At 34.4% G+C, this 23135-nt stretch overlaps 1 protein-coding gene across 1 annotated transcript; it reads right to left on the reverse strand.

Annotated features, from left to right (window-relative positions):
• Positions 1–571: 571 nt before the first annotated feature.
• On the reverse strand, positions 572–23135 carry LOC142554830 (guanosine deaminase-like). The gene is made up of 5 exons (XM_075665502.1): positions 23116–23135; positions 7649–7708; positions 6708–6900; positions 826–931; positions 572–760 (listed from the first exon to the last, which is right to left on the reverse strand). The coding sequence occupies exons 1-5, from the start codon at positions 23129–23131 to the stop codon at positions 572–574; spliced, it is 564 nt and encodes a 187-aa protein (XP_075521617.1). The 5' UTR covers positions 23132–23135.

A 23135-nucleotide genomic window follows, 5' to 3' on the forward strand; every position in this document is an offset into this window, starting at 1 on the left:
ACATGGAGAACGTGGATGAAAGAGGCAGTAATCCGACCAATAGTTCCAGTAAATCGCCAACGCCGCTGGTTTTTAAAATTCTTTGAATTGCAGTAATAAACTTGACTTTAGCGTGAATTTACAAATTTATTATTTCCATTGTTCTATCTACTTAATTTGTTGATTTCTATTTAAATTAAGCAAAACATAGTTTGTGTATTCCGTAAATGATTTAATTATGCCATTATTGCTAGAATTTGTATTCTTCATTTTTGTCAAATGATTTACTTACAATATTTTGGTTTTTTGGCAAATAAAAGGAGTTTGCTAATTTCTATTTGCAATGTAGTTAGCAAAATTTTTGTAGTAGTTTACATTTTGTTATATCATATCAATTTTTTTATAGCATGCTTTAATATATTGTTCTTTTTATTTTGTATGTTTATGTTGTACTTGAGTGTGATTCTATAAAATAAATATTTTATTATTACACTAGAACAAATAGGGTTTAATTTATGCATAAAATGTCTAAAGATAAATACATCTTTAATTGTTTTTTGATTAATTTATTAGCTGAGATGATATCACGACTTCAGTACAGCTGAAATTTGGCCTTTGTTTTCTCAAACACCTGCTCCACAATGATAGCCTCATTTCCATCAGCTCTTTTGATTTCCAGCTGAGAATTTTGGTAAAATCCAGTGCCTCTTAATCCATCAACAATTAAGTCATCAAACACGATGGCAACAGCAGCTTCAGCTTTGGCTCCGTATACCAACCTCTGAAGAAGAAGAAATAGGTGCAGATACTACCGGTAGAAAGAGAAAGTGAAAGTGAGCAATGAACCTTGATTCTTGAAAGATGGATAGCACCAAAGCACATAGGGCGTGGCTCGTAAGAAGCATAGATTTCACAGTCCGCAAGCTCAAATATTCTGTTGAGTTTTTTACAACTTTGAAAATGAATGGTAAGATTGAGAGGACCTCAGTAAAAAATAAAAGTGTGAAACTTTTCAAAACAGACAGAGAACCTCGAGTGGACGTAACTAAATTGCTAAAAACAGATCAAGAGGAAACAGAAAGCTAGAAGAAATTTTCAGAAGTTGTATCTGCACGTAACAGTATGACTGTGACATCTTCCCAATCAGAAAATACACCATTTCTTGCACAGTTGCACTCCACTTACCATGATAAAAATGTTTTGTGACTTGGGTAACATAAAATTCCAAGACTACTCAACTCAACAAGCGTATCGCTTATTGAGTTTCCAGCCTAAAGATGAAAATCCAAGTTGTAAATAAACAAAATGAAAAGAAAATAATAGCTCTTTGTTGCATCATAACTGGTAGTGGGACAGAAACTTAGATATGTTAATTTGTGACCCATAACATGAGCCAAGCAACAGTTGCAAACAACTTAAAGTTAAACATACTCTAGAACTAAGATCTCAAGAATTTTAAGGTATAATATGTAGTTATTAAAGGCGTGCGCTTGGCTGCGCCTAGCGTGAGTCTGGGTTATCACCCAGGTGCATCTCTTCAATCAGGCACGAAAAAATCGCGTGCCAGCCTAGGCGAGAAGCAACCATAAGGTGCAGAAGCGTGCACTTGAACAAATTGATCATCTTCAGTTTAAAAATTAAATCAGGCCCAATTAGCAAAGTTCATACCCATTTAGCATTAAGAAAACCCTGCATGCATGACTTTTCTTCTCCCAAGACCCAAGTGCACCGCTGCTCCCTCAACGTTCAACAAAGATTCACGCCTCAAGGTAGAATCACTTTCTAAATTCTTCTGCCACACGCATATTTAATGTAAGGTCCAAGAAATTTAAATTTATGTAACATAAATGAAATGTTTACTATTTTTTTTATAATCATAAACTCGAAAATTACTAATTAAAACCACTTAGCATTTCCATAAATCGTAATAAATTAACAATCAAATTCTCGAGTACCCAAAAACCTCAAAATCGTGAACTAACCAAAAATCCTACACCGACCTTTAAAAAAAAGATCAACTAACAACGAAATAAAGCATAAAAATCCCTAATAAAATCATTAACAATAATCCTTCAAATCTTTTATCTAACAAGCTAATGCAGAAAATAAATGTCCCTCGTGAGTGTACTGTCACACTCGATCCACTCAAGCGTCAGCTCATTCTCATATCATCAAATACTGCAACATTCAAACATAGTGAGTCTAATGATTCAGCACGTTCTAAACATGAATAACAAGTAATACATATACAAGGATATGCAATAAAATAATACTTTCATCTAAAATAATTTTTGAACATAAATAAACCATTAAAATAATTTTCGGCATATATAAATCATATAAAATCGTAAAATCATAAATCTTTCAATCCTTTATCATTTTGGGTGAAGTTTGATCCTTGAAAGTTACTAGCTTTTATCCTCTGGTGGAGTGATCAGTCTTCAGCTCCACATGGCCCATGAGGACAGGCACTAGGCTCCGCCGTGGAAATACGATTGTCGGGCTCCCTCTGGGGCCTTGTCCCGTAAATGGGCTCCCTCTAGGGCCTTTTCCCTCAAGACATCCCCACAAAATTGTAAGTTCACCGTTCTTTCTTAAAACGAATCCCCCACAACATTGTAAGTTCAATGTTCCTTCTTAAACAGATCCCCCACGTACATATCCTCTTTGTCACAGTCAATTCACATCAAAATATTTTTCCTTTTCTTTTTTAAAACATAAAATATCATTTCCTTTCCACCTTTACAAAATAACATTTTTCATAGTAAAGAAAATCATAAAATATCATGACTCTTCAAAAATAGCATTTTAACAGTAAAAATTGTACATCTTTACCATAAATCATAAAATCTTATATTTTCAGTTTAAACATCACAAAATATTATTTAACATTTGTTATGATCTTTCAGGACGCTGCCAAGCTTTTACATATTATCCAAGTGTAAAATGACCGTTTTGCCCCTAGACGTAAAAATTTATCGGTTTTGACTTTTTACTACTTTTAATGACATGGGCTTATCTCAAATAATTATTTAAGCTTAAATCTAATTTTTTATAATTTCATTTAGCTTAAATTCGAGGCTTTCTATTCAATTCTTTAATTAATAATTCGTGAGGCGTTTAATTTTCGAATAAATTCAAACTTTAATATTTTCTTCCCAAACTTTAAACATAGAAACAGCAGCCGCACACATGTGAAGCTTCCTCACGCTGTGGTCGAGCCAACAGCGAACCAACCTCTACCAACCAATGGCCCAACCCTTGATCATCCTCCCTAGACCCTATTGGACCAACCCTGAGCCCCCTTGGCCGCTGCTGCCCTTGCGCTCCTTGGAAGAGTCCTAGAACCAGCGGACTCTTCCTTGCACTCTGCTCCTCGAGTCCTAGCCATTCTAGAACTCTTCTAATCCCTGACCCACGTCTAGCAAAGGCCCCAACCCAAGCCCTGGCCAAGCCGTGACCCCCCATGCACAAAGCCGAGCCACTTGAACCATGTGAACCATCCCAAACCCTCGAATACCCAAGGTGCCTCTCTCCCTTGCTTATGCGTGATTCCAACCTTGTATTTTTTTAAATTTATTCATATTCCCTTCATATTTCATTCTATGTTGGCAGCCTACTCGTTGTAAATCATATCTTGATCACATATACGTAAAAACGTTGAAGACTTTTGAAAATATTTGATAAAATGTTAAACCATCGAACGTAAATATTTTTCATGCAAAAACAATTGAAACATGCATATTATAATTTGAATGATGCGTAAAAGGGTTTACAAAACGTGCCTTTGCGTTTATAACGCTCGAATATTCAATCATTGGCGAGGGTGCGAAGATGGACGACCGGAGTACGAAGAACCCTAACTTTTCCTCCTCTTGATATTCTAAAAAATTATGTGTGTGCTAGTTGTATTTTTTGGCTGATTGTGGTGTTTTGAAGCACCAAGGTAATTTATTTATAGATTTAATTGCATAATAATGGGCTTTCGTTTTGGGCTTCTAAGTATAGGAGCAATTGGACCTACTCAATTTGGTTAAATTGGGCCCAATAACTCTTATTTAATTAAAAAATTAATGTTTATAAAATTTAGTTTCAAAAAAATAATATTTTTGATCTTTTAAAAAATCCTCGTTTGCCCAAAACCGGCTTCCTAAGAAAAATCGAGCTCAACACGTAAAATTATTCGAACTCCAACATTTTAGAAAAATTAAATCATTTTTAATCATATTTAGAAGCCTTGAAAATATTTATGAAAAATATTTATTCTAGTTTTGGTCGTCCCCGACCTCCTTTCCCATGCCTATTATCGAATATTCGGGTAAAATCCTTTAATTTCATGAAAACATGCCATATAATCATTTAATCATGCAATCATACCTTTAATCATTTAATAAATACCATGCAAGAATTTAAAATCAATTAAATAAAACAAAAGCAATTTAAATAATTTTCATGCATGTGGTTTACGTAGGTTTGGTTTTTCGGACGTTACAAATCTACCCTCCTTAAATAGAATTTCGTCAAGTATCTCTTCGGTAAGCTAAGACCGAAACACTAATCAAAAGGTAGCCTCAAGTCCGAGGCCATTGAGGCCTTAAAGTTTTCCACAGGAAATGTGTTCATTGTTTTGTTTTTGCCTAGTCTTGATAATTGCAAAACTTAAACTGCCTTATCCACTTCATACTTAACCCTCTAGCTTAAATTTTTCTCTTCAATTCGATCCTCATAATCTCGAAAATCGTATTTCTGTCCCACAAATTTCCAACGTCGACTCCTAAATCCAGTTCAAGTAGAGCATGCAACATATTCTCTTCTAAGTTCTTCACTATCCCAATCAATTCTCATAACCCATTTTAACATTTCACGCAATAAAAACATGGTAAAAACATTAAACAACTAGGTTACCGGTAATCAGTGTTGTGTCGGCTCTGCCTCAGCCTCCTCAGCTTGCATCACATAGACCCTTCCAGCAGCGGGTTGCTTGAGCTTTGGGCAATCCCCAGCCTTGTATCCCAAATCTCTGCACTTGAAGCACATGTAGTGGCCCCACATGCACTTGCCATAGTATGGACGATTGCACTCCTTGCACAGTGGTTTCTCATCAGTCTTCAGAATGTTCCCTTTAGGTGGTTGTCCTTGTGGTTTTGGTGGTTCCGGTTGCTTTGGTGGTCCCGTATAAGGGTTCTTATTATTCTGATTAGCTTGGTGAGCACGATTCCTCTTTCGCTGCATCTCTCAATCAATATCTTTGAGTGACTTTTCGGCTCTAAAAGCTTTGGCAACGGTAATAGTATAATAAGTAAGATCGTCGAGCATCACATCAAGATGGATAGTCGGCCTCAAACCATCTAGGAAGTGTCGTAACTTTTTGCAGCATCATTCAATCAAGGGCACAAAATGAAAACCCATATCAAACTTCTGCACAAACTCTCTGACCCCAAATCTGAAGATCAAAACATATGGCCTCACAGATGAAAAATTTAAGTAAAATCGACATATGAGACAGAGATGCCTACAACATAAGCCAGTATACACATTATACATAGACTTAAAGTTGTTGGCAAGCTTATCTAACAGGGAACAAACAGCAACTAAAAAATGGAATAAAATACAGAGGAAAAAAAATCAGAGATCAACACTTCGGATGGATTTCTTAACTACAAGCAATGTAAAGACAAGCAGCTTCTACTTGATCCTTCCTGCGGCCCCTTGTGAAGTTGCGTTCGAGTGCAATCTATACAAAAATAACAGTTCTGTCGTTATATAGAGCAAAAAGTGGGGCAAGAAAATCTTGACGTGCACAAGGAAGTAGGGTAGGGGGTTCGGTGGTGTCACGAGGAACCTTATAAGGTGTGAAAAGGATCATTTGGCTTACCCAATTAGAATGATTTAGTTCAACAATTCCATCATTTGATAAGCTCAATGGCTTAAATTCGGTGAAACTTGAAGATTCATGCGAGTAATGTTCCAATTCCAAGCAATTCGCAGAAATACAAAACCAAAATCGTGCGAAGGTCCCTTACCTTTCAGATTAGGGCATCTGATGACTAAAATCAACAATAACGACACAGGCGGCGCCGGTTAGGAGGACGTGGCGGCGAAGATAGCGGATATGTAAAGGCGGCGACAAGGATTTTGCAAAGAAGAAGTCGGCGCACAGAAGAGAGAAGAGAAATTGGAGCTTGCGGGAATGAAAATTGAGCGCTCTGAGAAAATAACGTGCGTGCTTTTTTCTTTCGCAGCGTGCACATAAAAAGCACGCCGTTAATAGTATTATTAACGGCGTGCTTTTAATGCGCGCTATTAATATATAGACACGATTTTTTTTTTAAAAATTTAATACTATTAACAGCGCACATAAAAGCACACCGTTAATGTAATTATTAACGGCGTGCATTTTATGTGCGCTGTTAATGAATACACACGATTTTTTTTAAAAAAAATTAATACTATTAACAGCGCATATAAAATGCACGTTGTTAATAATAATATTAACGGCGTGCTTTTAATGTGCGCTGTTAATAGTGCACACGATTTTTTTTTAAAAAAATTAATACTATTAACAGCGCACATAAACATGCACGTTGTTAATAATAATATTAACGGCGTGCTTTTAATGTGCGCTGTTAATAGCGCGCTACGAAAAGCCTTTTTTGTTGCGGTGCATCCATGATAACACTCGAGGAAAGAGGCAAAGTGATATATGTCAGTGTGTGGCTACAATTCTTGCCTCCCTGATTGCCGTAACCTCTGCATGAGCAGTAGGGTCTGTATGCCTGAGAACCAGATTGTGGCAGCTTACAACTACTTCATCATTCCAAACAACAACTGCACAAAAAGGACGTCCATCTCCACATTCTACACCTCTGTAAGCTACTTCAACGGCTATTGTCAAGAATTTTTTATCTCTATCCTGAACATCTATAGCAACTAAAAAGTTATTACTGATTTTGATATCTCATGTTTGTGAATAAATAAGCACCTTATTCAAGTATGCCAAAGGAATAATTATCCACAAATGAAACAAAAAGATGTACTGATCAAGGTAAAAATTTTGTTGCAAATGATTCAACTATATACCAAAGGTTACATGACAATAGGTGATCACCGATCGATATAAATCATCTGTCACAAATGCGTAGTGGACAAAATGTTCCTCTATTTACATGCCCCATTACCTCAAGGTGATCTAATCAAGGGAAGTTACGAGAAAATAACAAAACAGTTTCTTTCCTGCGTTCATAATCTTTTATTGTTGACTTTAAAGTTGGTTCTCCTGATATCACATCCAAATTTCTTTTCCCCAAGTATTTGAACCCACATCGATTCATATCACAAATAATATTTCCTACACATGAAAGCACAGATTGTGGGTCTACTCAGCTTGAAACTTTTAATAATTTTCTCCACTCCTTTCAGCCAGGTTCCTTTTAAATAATTTGGCCTACTCTTTTACATTTTGACTTGGCTAGAATAATATTTCCTTCGACTAGATGTTTGCCAAGATTGCACATATATATTATATAGAACAAAAATATTTGAAGTTTACCAAATAAGTAGCAGCCGAACAGCCTCCCGTATCAATAGAAACAAAACAATTCCAGACATTTTTGCTCAAAAAAAGCTGACCTAGGGCATTAATGTGAAAGACTTGAGGTGTCAATATTACCTTCATGATGTCTAGCAAACGCAGAAGAAACTGAAACAGAGCCGTCTTTAGCTTCAACAACTAACAAACATATGGACAGTCAGAAAAAGTATTCAACAACCAAATAAAAGTAAATCTCAACTAGGCACAATTAAGCCAACACCAATCATTGTTTTCTACTCTTCCTGCACATGGCTACTTCCCATACCGGACAAGCATTAGATAGCAGCCCTACAGTTAGGAACATATAAAACTTGCACTAAACCACGTCAATACAAAATGGATAGGATATGCTAAAAAAGGTACACCCCCTGCAGCAAGATCTATACAGCTTTGATCTGTATTCAGATAGCTCGTTGTGCTAAATATTAAAGAACTCTTCAAGTTTTACGATACCCATTGTTGATAATACATCATATTTCTTGACCACCAATTTAGAGAGGCCTAGGTGACAGCAAACATTAGAATCAAAATCGATTCCTCATTAAAGTCACTCAAATGACCGAATCGACTCCAGTTGACACGAAAAAAATAATCATAACCTTTAAAATAAGTCAGAAATCATGATCAAAAAAAGTGAAACATTGAAAGCATGCCGGTTGCGACAAGACAAATTCATAATGACATCAACAGAAACACAAAAAGCAGTTATATTTGTTGAAAATATGAAAAATATTTGTGTTGAAAATTATAATGTTGAAAATTAGGTAAATTAGGTGTTGAATATTGAAAATTAGTGTGTGATGATTTATGTAATGATGAAATTGTTTTTGGATTGTTTTCCAAAGAAATCCTATAAATAGGTCTCCATTTGTAAAGATTTGATACAATTGGGTAGAGAGAAAAATATTATAAAGTGTGTAGTTTTGTAAATTTTGAGAGTTTGAGATTTTTACTTTTTACCATAAATTTTTACTTTTTCACAACACGTTATCAGCACGAAGCTCTAAAAGTCCTCCATACTTTTCCAAGCTCCAAACAGAAGAAAAAGGTAACAAAAGTAATAATATTTATTTTACTGTTATTTATTTATTGTGTATATATTTAATATATAATATAATGTTATTATTAGAAATAATAATAATAAATTTTTCAAAAACTTGTTATAAATCCTGGGAGGATGTTAAGACGACATCCCACACTCCCGGTAAGGGATACGACAAGTATAAAAGCCTATAAGGTTTTTAAACAAAATAACTTATAACACTTTATTATAATAATGTGATATGATATACATAATTATTTAAACATGACTAATATTATATACACCATATTATTACCATAAAATTATACAAATACATACATTTATTTTTTTGTACACCAACGGTCATAAACGGTAACAAAACGGCTAGTTTTTGCCCTATAAATATGATCTCACAAACTCTTTCAATCACTCCAACTTTCTCCTATTCTCTAAAAATTATTCTTCATCAAATTTTGGAAGAAAAAAGAAGATGGCTTTCTCAAGGTTATTTTTAATTATTTTGGTTATCATACTCACGAGTCTTTTATTTATCGGAGAATATTCTCCTCGTGTGTTTTCTTTATTTTTACAAATGCTTGTACTTGTTGTTTATCCATTACTTTGTATTGCAATATTCATTAACTAATAAAATGCATCGTAATTTTTTAGTACCACCATGTCAAATTTGACAAAGCTCGAATTTGTTGCGCTCGACATCACGGGAAAAAATTATATGCCATGGACTCTCGATGTAGAAATGCATCTTGAGTATTGGGTCTAAGCGAGACCATTAAAGAAAATGGTATATCTTCATCACAAGAAAAAGCAAAAGCTATAATATTTTTGCGTCGACATCTCGATGAAGGTTTAAAATGTGAATATCTCATCGAAAAAGATCCCATGGCTCTGTGGAAAGGATTGAAAGAAAGATTTGAACATATAAGGGAAGTTATACTTCCGACCGCCCGTGGTGAATGGAATATGTTAAGATTCCATGATTTTAAGAAAGTCAGTGATTATAATTCAGCGATGTATCGAATAATCTCGCAGCTAAAATTTTGTGGACATGAGGTTACAGAATCGGAAATGATTGAAAAAACATTTTCCACGTCTCACGGATCAAATATAAATTTATAGCAACAATATAGAGCTATTAATGAGAAATCATCAGTCCCGACCCACTGGATCAACAGCATTTTCAGAAGTAAATGCTGTGAGTAAAAATGAATTTAAACCTGGAAACCAAAATCAAATCCAGAGACAAGGTTTTGGTCGAGGTCGAGGTCATGGTCGTGGACGTGGACGTGGAATTTGTCGTGGTCGTGGTCGTGGTCGAGGCCGTGATTTTGAAAACAATAGAGATAGTTATTTTTATAACTCATCTCAAAAGGGCGTCACGAACCATCCATAGAAAAGGCATCATGAGAACATGAGTGTTAATGAAAATCACTCGAAAAGATTTGAAAGTTTTTGTTTCAGATGCGGCACTCCAGGACATTGGTCTCGTATTTGTCGAGCCCCTGAGCACCTTTGCAAGCTCTATAAAGAATCGATAAAGGGGAAAGAAAAAGAGACCAACTTCACTGAACGAAGTGACCGTTTGAGTGATTCAACTCATTTTGATGCTGCTGATTTTATGAATGATTTCTCTGGAAATGATCAATATGTTGGTGGGATAGAAATGAACAATATTGATGCTACAGATTTTCTCAATGATTTCTCTGAAAATGAACATTATAATGGTATAATATAAATCTACAATAATTTATTTTTCATGTATTCATATAATAATTTTTTATTGTACAATTATGATATGTGTTATATTTACATATGTATTGTCAGTAATTTTATTTCATTGCATATTTTTTTTGAAGTTCAAATATGGAAAATGCTATGAGCAAAGCTGAAGTTTGCATACCCGATAGTGGTACAACGCATACTATCATCCGAGATAAAAGATATTTCTTGGAACTAAAACCAACAAAAACAACGGTGAATACAATATCAGGTCCTGTAGACTTGATTAAATGATGTGGTAAAGTACAATTTTTGTTACCTAATGGTACAAAATTTTTGATCAATGATGCTTTATATTCACCACAATCGAAAAGAAATTTGTTGAGTTTTAATGATATATATTCCCATGGTTATGATACTCAAACAATGAATGAAGGAAATGAGAAGTATATGTGTCTTATCACATATAAATCAGGAAAGAAATATGTGATTGAAAAACTACCAATGCTCCCTACTGGATTCCATTATACACATATAAGTCCTATTGAATCAAACATGGTAGTTGATAATTCTTCAATATTAACCAATTGGCATGATCGATTAGGACATCCTGGTTCAACAATGATGCGAAGAATTATAGAAAATACACATGGTCATCCGATGAAAGACCAGAAGATCTTTCAGAATAATAAGTTTCAATGTAAATCATGTTCTCTTGGAAAACTTATTATAAGACCTTCACCAGCCAAAATCCAAACTGACCAATCCATCCACCATGTGGACCATTCAGATACTTTATGGTATTGATTGATGGCTCCAGCAGATGGTCATATGTATGTTTATTGTCAACTCGAAATGTTGCATTTGCAAGATTACTTGCTCAAATAATAAAATTGAGGAATCAATTTCCCGATTATACAATCAAGAAAATTAGACTTGATAATGCTGGTGAATTTACTTCCCAAACTTTTAATGATTATTGTATGTCTATGGGAATCATTGTTGAGCATCATGTTGCTCATGTACATACACAGAATGGATTGGCTGAATCATTGATTAAACGTCTGCAAATGATTGCTAGACCAATGGTTATGAAAACAAAGCTCCCTATTTCTATATGGGGACATGCAATTTTACATGCTGCTTCATTAATTCGCATCAGACCAAGTGCATATCATAAATACTCCCCATTGCAGCTTGCATTTGGTAAAGAACCGGACATTTCTCATTTGAGAATTTTTGGATATATGGTGTATGTGCCTATTGCACCACCGCAACGAAAGAAAATGGGACCTCAAAGAAAGGTTGGAATTTATATCGGTTATGATAGTCCATCAATTATTCGATATCTTGAACCTCAGACAGGCGACGTGTTCACAGCACGTTTTGCTGATTGTCATTTTAATGAGGAAATCTTCCCAATGTTAGGGGGAGAACAGAAGCATACCGAAAAAGAAATTACATGGTATGTATCATCATTGTTACATCTGGATCCAAGAACAAAACAATGTGAAAAAGATGTACAGCAGATTGTGTACTTGCAAAGAATAGCAAATCAAATACCAGATGCATTTGCAGACACAAAAGGGGTAACTAAATCATATATACATGCTGCAAATACCCTTGCTCGAATTGAAATTCCGAAGAAACAAATTGAAGATACTCATGATGTCATTAAACGCCTGAAGCGTGGAAGGCCAGTCGGTTCCAAGGATAAAAATCCTCGAAAAAGAAAATTCATAGAGAAACACGATGATCACAAAATAAAGAATGATGTTCCTGAAGAAACACATGATGATCACAAAATAGATAATGGTGTTCCTGAAGAAACACATGATGATGAAAATGTTCTGTCAGAACCACAAACTGACGAGAATCATGAAATCTCTATAAATTATATTAATACTGGAAAAATATGGAACCGAAAAGATATAGAAGAAATTGATGATATATTTTCTTATAATGTGGCAATCGACATCATAAATAATAATGAAGATCATGAACCAAAATCTTTTGGTGAATGTAAAAATCGGCAGGATTAAATAAAATAGAAAGAATCCATCCAAGTTGAATTGGATTCACTAAATAAACGTAATGTTTTTGGACCTATAGTCCTTACACCTGAAGGTGTAAAACCTGTTGGATACAAATGGGTTTTTATTCGAAAGCGAAATGAGAAAAATGAAATAGTAAGATATAAAGCTCAACTTGTTGCGCAAGGTTTTTCTCAAAGGCCTGGAGTTGATTATGAAGAAACGTATTCTCCCGTGATGGATGCAATTACGTTTCGGTATTTGATTAGCTTGGCGGTATCTGAAAATTTAGAAATGCGTCTTATGGATGTTGTTACAGCTTACTTATATGGATCACTTGATAGTAATATATATATGAAAATCCCTGAATGATTTAAGATGCCTGAAGCACAAAGTTCAAAACCTAGAGAATGTTATTCTGTGAAATTACAAGATCATTATATGTGTAACGACCCAAAAATCAGATTACGTATAAGCCATGCATAATTATTACTATTTAAATTTAAAAATGATTATATATATATATATATATATATATATATATGAAGGGTCTAATTCATTTTGATATTTGACAAGTCATAACTATTTATTTTAAATGCAAAAGTTTAGTTTTATCTTTTCAGTTAAATACGCGAGGCCGGACCAGAGTTTGGAGATTAGAGATAAGATTAATAATAAGAAAGACATTCCTAAATTTAATTTAAGTCAAAAAATAATTTAATTTAAAGAAAAAGAAGGTCCTTGGGATTTAATAAATTAATTAGAGTTAAGTTGGTAAATAAATTCTTTTGATTAATATTTAATTAAAGCTTAAAAAAAATATGTAAATAAATGGAGGATGAATTAATCTAGGTATAAAATAGTCAAGAAATTAAACATAACATTTTAATACTTAAATTTTAAGTCAAGTATGCCATGCAATGTTCTATTCTAAATTAAATTTTCATTCATAAAAAAAATATATAATGAATGTATTAAACCTTAAGAATTTAAAATGCAAGAAATAAAACACTAGCATACCATGCAAGAGGTAGTAATAATATTATGTTAAGAAAATTCAAAAATTGTAGTAAACCTCATTCAAATCACCTCATTAGCCTTTAAGGTGAATACAATTCCTCACCTTTAATTCATTAGTTATTAGTGAATTCAAACACAATAATATACCTAGAGTCTTCCTTAACCCATCATGCTAGTAACTGAACGAAATCATGCAACAAAATGAGGAAAGGAATCGGCAACTAAGGGAGAAGACACAATTCAAAAACCCATTCAACTCTTGCACTTGTAACTCCTAACTAAATGCATATTATTACCCCCTTAACACCTCCTATAACACCCTTCTTCAATGCCTAACAAACCTACACCCTCACCTTTGAAAATGCATCAGAATATCAGCAGCTTAATCGTGTAAGAACAGCACAAGAACAAGAAAGGAAATCCAACTCGGTTCCGCCGCGCCGTATTGTCGTATTGGTTTGTTCTTCTTCAAAACGATTTCCAGGCATGTATATGTTGTTTCTTTTCTCTTCAACCAAGTCCTATAGATATTTTAAAACCATCATATATGCATGATTCAAGACATAAACCGAAATGGACAGCAACACTCCAAGCAATAAGTTGTACAGAATTTTCGGCTCCCTTGTTTTCCACTTCACGGTTTGCTGATCTTTGTTGCTTACAGAAGGTTGCTCGATTCCAGGCACTCAAGGCTGCTTCTAGGCATAATTTAGAGTGTGTTAGGGTGTTATTGGTCCATTGGTTTCAGTCCATACCCTCAAATAACGAAGCAATGACAGCAACTTTACATAAGCTGCAGAAATGAGCCACAATTTGCTGTCCTTGAGTTGCTTGAGGGATGTTCGAATCTTGGCTGTCCTGGGGACCATAGCCATGGTTCCTACAACACTCCACCATGTCTAGATCGAGCCATGGGCGATAAAATGGCCCTTGGAACGAGACAAGACAGTAAAATGGTTCAATACAACACACTATGCAGCAAGTGGTGTTCTTGGTTGCTAAGCTGTAATTGTCCTAGGTGTTTCCTTGGATTGTGGTTGGCTTCTAGCCCTTAGCCATGGTCCAAGACATGCCTTAGGATGTTGGTAAGAGTCCTTGGGCAGTGGTTCAAGCCCATAGTCATTTATTTTGGAATTTTCACCACAAGCAAATAAACTACTGCTGCTGCACTTTTCCAGCAGCTTTGAACTTCGGTTTTGGTACTTGTTTGAGCTCTTGGTTGGCTTTTAGCCCATGGCCTTGGACTAGACAGTACCTCAATGAGTTAGAAAAGTCATGTTTTTGGCCGTTTGTGATTTGGTCGAGTTTAGAGGTCGTACGAGAATTTACGGCGAAAGGTGCCAAAATGACTCTCGAAAGAGCGTCTTATGTTTTTGGATTCCTTTCGCCTTTTTCGTGTGTTACAGTTATTGTGCAAATTTTTCAGTATGTTTGGGGTATTTTTAATCATGGTTAAACGTCGGTTTAATGTTGGTTCGGGTTGGTACGAAGCCATGGTAAAAAATCAAGTTGTTGGTCCGAATAGTCTCGTTTTTGGTTCTATTGCTAAAATTTTGTCAAATTAAGATTTATTGCATGTGTCACATATTAGTAGTAAGTCGCAGCAAGCCTGGGAACGATCCAACTCATCCGGTAAAAATAAGGTTATAATTATATTACGTGCATAAAAAATTCAAAATGTTTATTTTTAGATATATGCTATATGTCTTGTGGCCACTTTATGCTTATGGGTTTGGAAGTCGGTAGGCGCAACCGAGGACCTCTCCGCCCGGTGACTTACGACCGGTTTATGATTATGTATGGGTACGGACATCCAGTCCAAGAGCTGTGATTGATCTCTACCGCCCAGTATACTGTGGTTTAGTCTGATCAGGCGCTTACGCTATGTTATGGGCCACTTGCTTAGAAACATTATCTCTACCAGAAAATTATGATATGTTATGACAGAGCTCTATTGAGCAAAGCTTTCACGGATGATTTTTAGATATGCACGTAGTTATAATTATTCAAGTTATGATTTTCACCATGCACTTTACGATACGTTATTTTTACGTTGCATGCGATTTTATGATATATTTACTTGTTATTCACGATATATACATGTTGAGTCTTTAGACTCACTAGACTTGATTGTTGTAGGTGTTGATGAGGTCGAGACCGCGGGCGGAGACCAATGAGCGATCTTGGGACAACAGTAGTAAACCCGAGGACCTCATGATTTAGTTTATGCACTTTTCATTATTCAAACTCAGTTTTAATACGTTGGATTATTTTAAATTGATGTTTACGTTGGATTATTTTTAAATGGTTGGTTGAAAACAGTATTCGCTTCCGCTTTTATTTTAAAGTTAAAAAAAAAAACATTTACATATTTATTTTAATTAAATGAGATAAGATAATTATTTATTTAGAAATTTATTTTATAATTCCGCAAAATTTTGAATACGAATTACGGGCCTTTACAGTTGGTAATACGGGCCTTTACAGTTGGTATCAAAGCCTACGATCTTGTAAATGGTTGTACTACTACTGCTCTCGAGAAGCTCATGAAGTCACGTCTTCGGTCTGTAAGTTTTACATTTACGCATTTTATTTAAAGAATGAATTATTTTAACAGCATGTTTTCATGAAATGTTTTTACGTTCAGATTTTAATTGTTCAGTGTTTATTTAAATTTAAAAAATAAATTATGGAATTATGCATGTTGGGTACGTTTTGAATTGGATATGTCTAAGAATTCGAATATCAGGTTTTAGGAGAGGTTGAAAATGATTTGACTATATTAATTTTTAGGTCAGTAGTGTTGATGTCCTCCTTATGGGTTATAAGTTAATCTTGAAAATTATGAATGCTTTTGGGACTTGTAGAATTTCTAAGAAATTATTGATGGTTCTTGGTTGCTAGTCGAGTAAATTTTTGAGGATTTCATATAAGCAATAGCGATTCGAAGACTACGACAATATTTAGGATTATAAATGTACAATTTGAGGATTTTAAGTACCTATGGAAATGTAAGATTAATTATGATAATTTATTTAGGATACATGCTCTACCTAGTTAGATTTAAGGATGGAATTGCATGAATTGAGAATTTTAGGGACCTAATTGTAATAACTAATAATTTGAGGACCTAAGTGCAAAAAAAAAAAATTCTAAGGGACTATTTTCGAATTTACCAAATTTTGGGGATTAAATTTCGAGTTCGAGAATCTAAAAGTTTAATGAGGTAAAGATGAAAAATTTTATGGGGACAATAATGCAAATTTCGAAGAGTTATAGGACCAAAATGTAAATTTGGAGAACTGTAAGGGCCAGATTGCAATTTTCAAAATTTTTAAGGATTAAATGCGAACTTTTGAGGAACACTTGGGATTTTAAGTATTTATAGAAATGTAAGACGTGTTATGGGAATTAATTTCGGGTTTAAAAAAACTTAAGGCTATTGAACCTTATGATACGGGAAATCTATAAAATGAAATTGGGAATACTGAGAACTCATGGGTAATTGTGGAATTTTCGGGATTTAAAAAAAAATTTCTTGAGATGAGAATTGAAAGGTTTAAATGATAAGAATTTTCGGTAATATAAGCTTGGAAAGATGATTAGAACCTCGAAATAGCTGGATTATAATGTTATAAGGAATGACAATCAAGGACATTGTAGGATGAATAAATCTTGGGCTTGAAAATTTAAGTGTTGGTGATATAACGTCGGGGCAAATTAAGAATTTAAAGTGACGACAAGTTAAAGTAAAAATTTATCGGTTAGCTAAGTTATAAGAGTAAACATTGAGTTAGCGAATTTTTTGGGGAATTTAAGTTTGATGTGTCGTAAGTTTTAACCAGGATCTTAACAGTTAGAATTATACCTTTGGGGGGAATTTGATTTTTCTAGAAAATTGAGTATGATGGATGGTTAGGTTACTCGATAGACGCATGTAAGAATTGAATTAGACACCTTATCTTGAGGAATTTTGAAAGTCATTAAGAAATTTGGGACTAAGCGGATATGTGGGCTGGAGTTATACTATCTAATATTATTTGGGTTGCATAAGCTTGAATTTCAAGATTTATAAGATAGGTGTTCATACATAAGTTTTGGGTGAAAGAAAAACAAAAAGAGAATTAGAGGCGTTCAACATAGATTACCAATGAACTAACATTAAGATTTTAATTGAGTAAGAAATCCGAAATCTTGATATGGGAATTTTAGAACTCTATGGGTGATATGAGCGAAGTTGAATTATTAGAGTAAGTTTATCGTTAACATGAGATAACTTATTATGTTTTATACACTAGACTTAATTAAGCATTGATGATACTTAAGAATGCGACATTTGTTTCAATGAGGAAAGTCCAGAGTCTTAGGCCTCAACTATATTGTCATTGGAAAGAAAATGGTTTAAGCATATAATTGAGACTTGAAGGGCTTTAAAATATTGGTAGAAGGTCGATGTTGTATAATTGGGTTTTATGGATTAACGTTATTTGAGGTTTAAAATTTGCAACAATTTTATATTTGGGGTATACTCGTAAATAGTTAAGTTATATAAGTTTGGGCTGTAAGATAAATATTCGATTCAAGGATCTTAGACTAATTTTGTTATGGAGCTGAGATAAGATTCAACTTTTAAGTGTATCACCGAGGATAGAAGTTGATCAGTAACCTTTGGTGCTAAGAGTCTTTAAGTTGAACTGCGGAAATGCTAATGTAATAGGTCGTTGAACATTACGGGTATAGTATAAGGAAGGTAAGACATGATAAGTTTGAACCACCAATTCTAATATTGGGAACGATGAGAAAGTCAGAATTCGAGGTCATAGTAAAGTAAAGCTAAGTTACCATAAGTCGTTTTAAGTTGCGATTCGCAAATGAGATTTTTGGTAGGCAATCTAATTAGGATTGAAGAAACGTAAGGACAGCCTATGACTTAATTTTTATCAGAGTAGCGCAACGGTAGCGTGGATTGTTGGGATAATAGAATTAAGAATCTACACTTTTGGATTATCGAGGATTAGCGAATTTCGGGGACGAAATTCAATTTAAGGGGGGAAGATTGTAACGACCCGAAAATCAGACTACGTATAAGCCATGCATAATTATTACTATTTAAATTTAAAAATGATTATATATATATATATATGAAGGGTCTAATTCATTTTGATATTTGACAAGTCATAACTATTTATTTTAAATGCAAAAGTTTAGTTTTATCTTTTCAGTTAAATACCGAGGCCGGACCAGAGTTTGGAGATTAGAGATAAGATTAATAATAAGAAAGACATTTCTAAATTTAATTTAAGTCAAAGAATAATTTAATTTAAAGAAAAAGAAGGTCCTTGGGATTTAATAAATTAATTAGAGTTAAGTTGGTAAATAAGTTCTTTTGATTAATATTTAATTAAAGCTTAAAAAAAATATGTAAATAAATGGAGGATGAATTAATCTAGGTATAAAATAGTCAAAAAATTAAACATAACATTTTAATACTTAAATTTTAAGTCAAGTATGCCATGCAATGTTCTATTCTAAATTAAATTGTCATTCATAAAAAAAATATATAATGAATGTATTAAACCTTAAGAATTTAAAATGCAAGAAATAAAACACTAGCATACCATGCAAGAGGTAGTAATAATATTATGTTAAGACAATTCAAAAATTGTAGTAAACCTCATTCAAATCACCTCATTAGCCTTTAAGGTGAATACAATTCCTCACCTTTAATTCATTAGTTATTAGTGAATTCAAACACAATAATATACCTAGAGTCTTCCTTAACCCATCATGCTAGTAACTGAACGAAATCATGCAACAAAATGAGGAAAGGAATCGGCAACTAAGGGTGAAGACACAATTCAAAAACCCATTCAACTCTTGCACTTGTAACTCCTAACTAAATGCATATTATTACCCCCTTAACACCTCCTATAACACCCTTCTTCAATGCCTAACAAACCTACACCCTCACCTTCGAAAATGCATCAGAATATCAGCAGCTTAATCGTGTAAGAACAGCACAAGAACAAGAAAGGAAATCCAACTCGGTTCCGCCGCGCCGTATTGTCGTATTGGTTTGTTCTTCTTCAAAACGATTTCCAGGCATGTATATGTTGTTTCTTTTCTCTTCAACCAAGTCCTATAGATATTTTAAAACCATCATATATGCATGATTCAAGACATAAACCGAAATGGACAGCAACACTCCAAGCAATAAGTTGTACAGAATTTTCGGCTCCCTTGTTTTCCACTTCACGGTTTGCTGATCTTTGTTGCTTACAGGAGGTTGCTCGATTCCAGGCACTCAAGGCTGCTTCTAGGCATAATTTAGAGTGTGTTAGGGTGTTATTGGTCCATTGGTTTCAGTCCATACCCTCAAAGAACGAAGCAATGACAGCAACTTTACATAAGCTGCAGAAATGAGTCACAATTTGCTGTCCTTGAGTTGCTTGAGGGATGTTCGAATCTTGGCTGTCCTGGGGACCATAGCCATGGTTCCTACAACACTCCACCATGTCTAGATCGAGCCATGGGTGATAAAATGGCCCTTGGAACGAGACAAGACAGTAAAATGGTTCAATACAACACACTATGCAGCAAGTGGTGTTCTTGGTTGCTATGCTGTAATTGTCCTAGGTGTTTCCTTGGATTGTGGTTGGCTTCTAGCCCTTAGCCATGGTCCAAGACATGCCTTAGGATGTTGGTAAGAGTCCTTGGGCAGTGGTTCAAGCCCATAGTCATTTAGTTTGGAATTTTCACCACAAGCAAATAAACTACTGCTGCTGCACTTTTCCAGCAGCTTTGAACTTCGGTTTTGGTACTTGTTTGAGCTCTTGGTTGGCTTTTAGCCCATGGCCTTGGACTAGACAGTACCTCAATGAGCTAGGAAAGTCATGTTTTTGGCCGTTCGTGATTTGGTCGAGTTTAGAGGTCGTACGAGAATTTACGGCGAAAGGTGCCAAAATGACTCTCGAAAGAGCGTCTTATGTTTTTGGATTCCTTTCGCCTTTTTCGTGTGTTACAGTTATTGTGAAAATTTTTCAGTATGTTTGGGGTATTTTTAATCATGGTTAAACGTCGGTTTAATGTTGGTTCGGGTTGGTACGAAGCCATGGTAAAAAATCAAGTTGTTGGTCCGAATAGTCTCGTTTTTGGTTCTATTGCTAAAATTTTGTCAAATTAAGATTTATTGCATGTGTCACATATTAGTAGTAAGTCGCAGCAAGCCTGGGAACGATCCAACTCATCCGGTAAAAATAAGGTTATAATTATATTACGTGCATAAAAAATTCAAAATGTTTATTTTTAGATATATGCTATATGTCTTGTGGCCACTTTATGCTTATGGGTTTGGAAGTCGGTAGGCGCAACCGAGGACCTCTCCGCCCGGTGACTTACGACCGGTTTATGATTATGTATGGGTACGGACATCCAGTCCAAGAGCTGTGATTGATCTCTACCGCCCAGTATACTGTGGTTTAGTCTGATCAGGCGCTTACGCTATGTTATGGGCCACTTGCTTAGAAACATTATCTCTACCAGAAAATTATGATATGTTATGACAGAGCTCTATTGAGCAAAGCTTTCACGGATGATTTTTAGATATGCACGTAGTTATAATTATTCACGTTATGATTTTCACCATGCACTTTACGATACGTTATTTTTACGTTGCATGCGATTTTATGATATATTTACTTGTTATTCACGATATATACATGTTGAGTCTTTAGACTCACTAGACTTGATTGTTGTAGGTGTTGATGAGGTCGAGACCGCGGGCGGAGACCAATGAGCGATCTTGGGACAGCAGTAGTAAACCCGAGGACCTCATGATTTAGTTTATGCACTTTTCATTATTCAAACTCAGTTTTAATACGTTGGATTATTTTAAAAAATTGATGTTTACGTTGGATTATTTTTAAATGGTTGGTTGAAAACAGTATTCGCTTCCGCTTTTATTTTAAAGTTAAAAAAAAAAACATTTACATATATATTTTAATTAAATGAGATAAGATAATTATTTATTTAGAAATTTATTTTATAATTCCGCAAAATTTTGAATACGAATTACGGGCCTTTACAGTTGGTAATACGGGCCTTTACAATATGGGTTAAAGCAATCCGGTCGAATGTGGTATAATCGACTAAGTGATCACTTGATGAAAAATGGATATGTAAATAATTCAATATGCCCTTGTGTTTTCATTAAGAAAACAACATCCGGATGCGTAATTATTGCTGTATATGTTGATGATTTAAACATCATTGGAACGAATAAGGAAATTCAAGAAGTTGTGTCATACTTGAAGGAAGAATTTGAAATGAAGGATCTTGGAAAAACCAAGTATTGTCTGGGTTTACAAATTGAACAAAAAAATGTGGAATATTTGTTCACCAGACAAATTATACAGAAAAGATCCTTAAACGTTTTAATATGGATAAATCAAATCCTTTAAGTACTCCAATGGTTGTTAGATCATTAAACATAGAAAAAGATCCATTCCGTCCATGTGAAGATGATGAAGATATTCTTGGTCCAGAAGTACCATATCTAAGTGCTATCGGTGCCCTTATGTATCTTACAAATTGTACAAGGCCTGATATATCTTTTGCCGTAAATTTATTGGCAAGATTTAGCACATATCCAACAAAGAGACACTGGAACGGAATTAAACATATATTTCGTTATCTACGAGGAACGACAGACTTGGAACTTTTGTATTCAAAAGATGCTAATCCAAGTATAGTTGGTTATGCCGATGCTGGATACTTATCTGATCCACACAAGGCACGTTCCCAAACTGGATATGTATTTACTCGTGGAGGCACTGCAATTTCTTGGCGTTCACAGAAATAAACGCTTGAAACAACTTCATCAAATCATGCCGAGATTATTGCACTACATGAAGCAAGCCGTGAATGTGTGTGGTTAAAATCAATGAGCCAACATATCCAAATCTCATGTGGATTATCATTCGACGAGAGGCCTGTGATACTATATGAAGATAATGCTGCATGTGTAGCTCAAATGAAAGAAGGATACATAAAAATCGATAGAACTAAACATATTCCTCCTAAGTTCTTCGCATTCACCAAGGAGCTTGAGAAGAATAAATGTATTGATGTTCGTCACATTCAATCAAGTGAAAACTCATCAGATCTCTTCACAAAGGCACTTCCTATGACAATATTCAGAAAGCAGATATATAATATTGGGATGCGCAATCTACGAAATTTGTGAAGAATTGTTCATGTCAACATGAGGGGGAGTTTACGTGACTGCACTCTTTTTCCCTTACTATGGTTTTTATCCCAATGGGTTTTTCCTAGTATGATTTTTAACGAGGCAGTACAAAATCACGTAATGAAGACATCATCATATCATGATCATCATCACAAGGGGGAGTGTTAAAAATATGAAAAATATTTGTGTTGAAAATTATAATGTTGAATGTTGAAAATTAGGTAAAATTAGGTGTTGAATATTGAAAATTAGTGTGTGATGATGTATGTAATGATGAAATTGTTTTTGGATTGTTTTCCAAAGAAATCCTATAAATAGGTCTCCATTTGTAAAGATTTGATACAATTGAGTAGAGAGAAAAATATTATAAAGTGTGTAGTTTGGTAAATTTTGAGAATTTGAGATTTTTACTTTTTACCATAAATTTTTACTTTTTCACAACAATATCAAGCAATTAATAAAAAACAATTACAAGAAATGGGCTGACCAGTAGCTTCTTCCATCAGA

The sequence above is a fragment of the Primulina tabacum genome, chromosome 8, assembly GCF_025594145.1.
Source record: "Primulina tabacum isolate GXHZ01 chromosome 8, ASM2559414v2, whole genome shotgun sequence".
NCBI lineage: Eukaryota > Viridiplantae > Streptophyta > Magnoliopsida > Lamiales > Gesneriaceae > Primulina > Primulina tabacum.

Coding starts and splice junctions, on each gene's coding strand:
- LOC142554830 (XM_075665502.1), bottom strand. Junction 6,901..7,648: donor GTTTGCTAGACATCATGAAG/GTAATATTGACA, acceptor TAGTTGCTATAG/ATGTTCAGGATAGAGATAAA. Junction 932..6,707: donor GTTACGGCAATCAGGGAGGC/AAGAATTGTAGC, acceptor TCATTTTCAAAG/TTGTAAAAAACTCAACAGAA.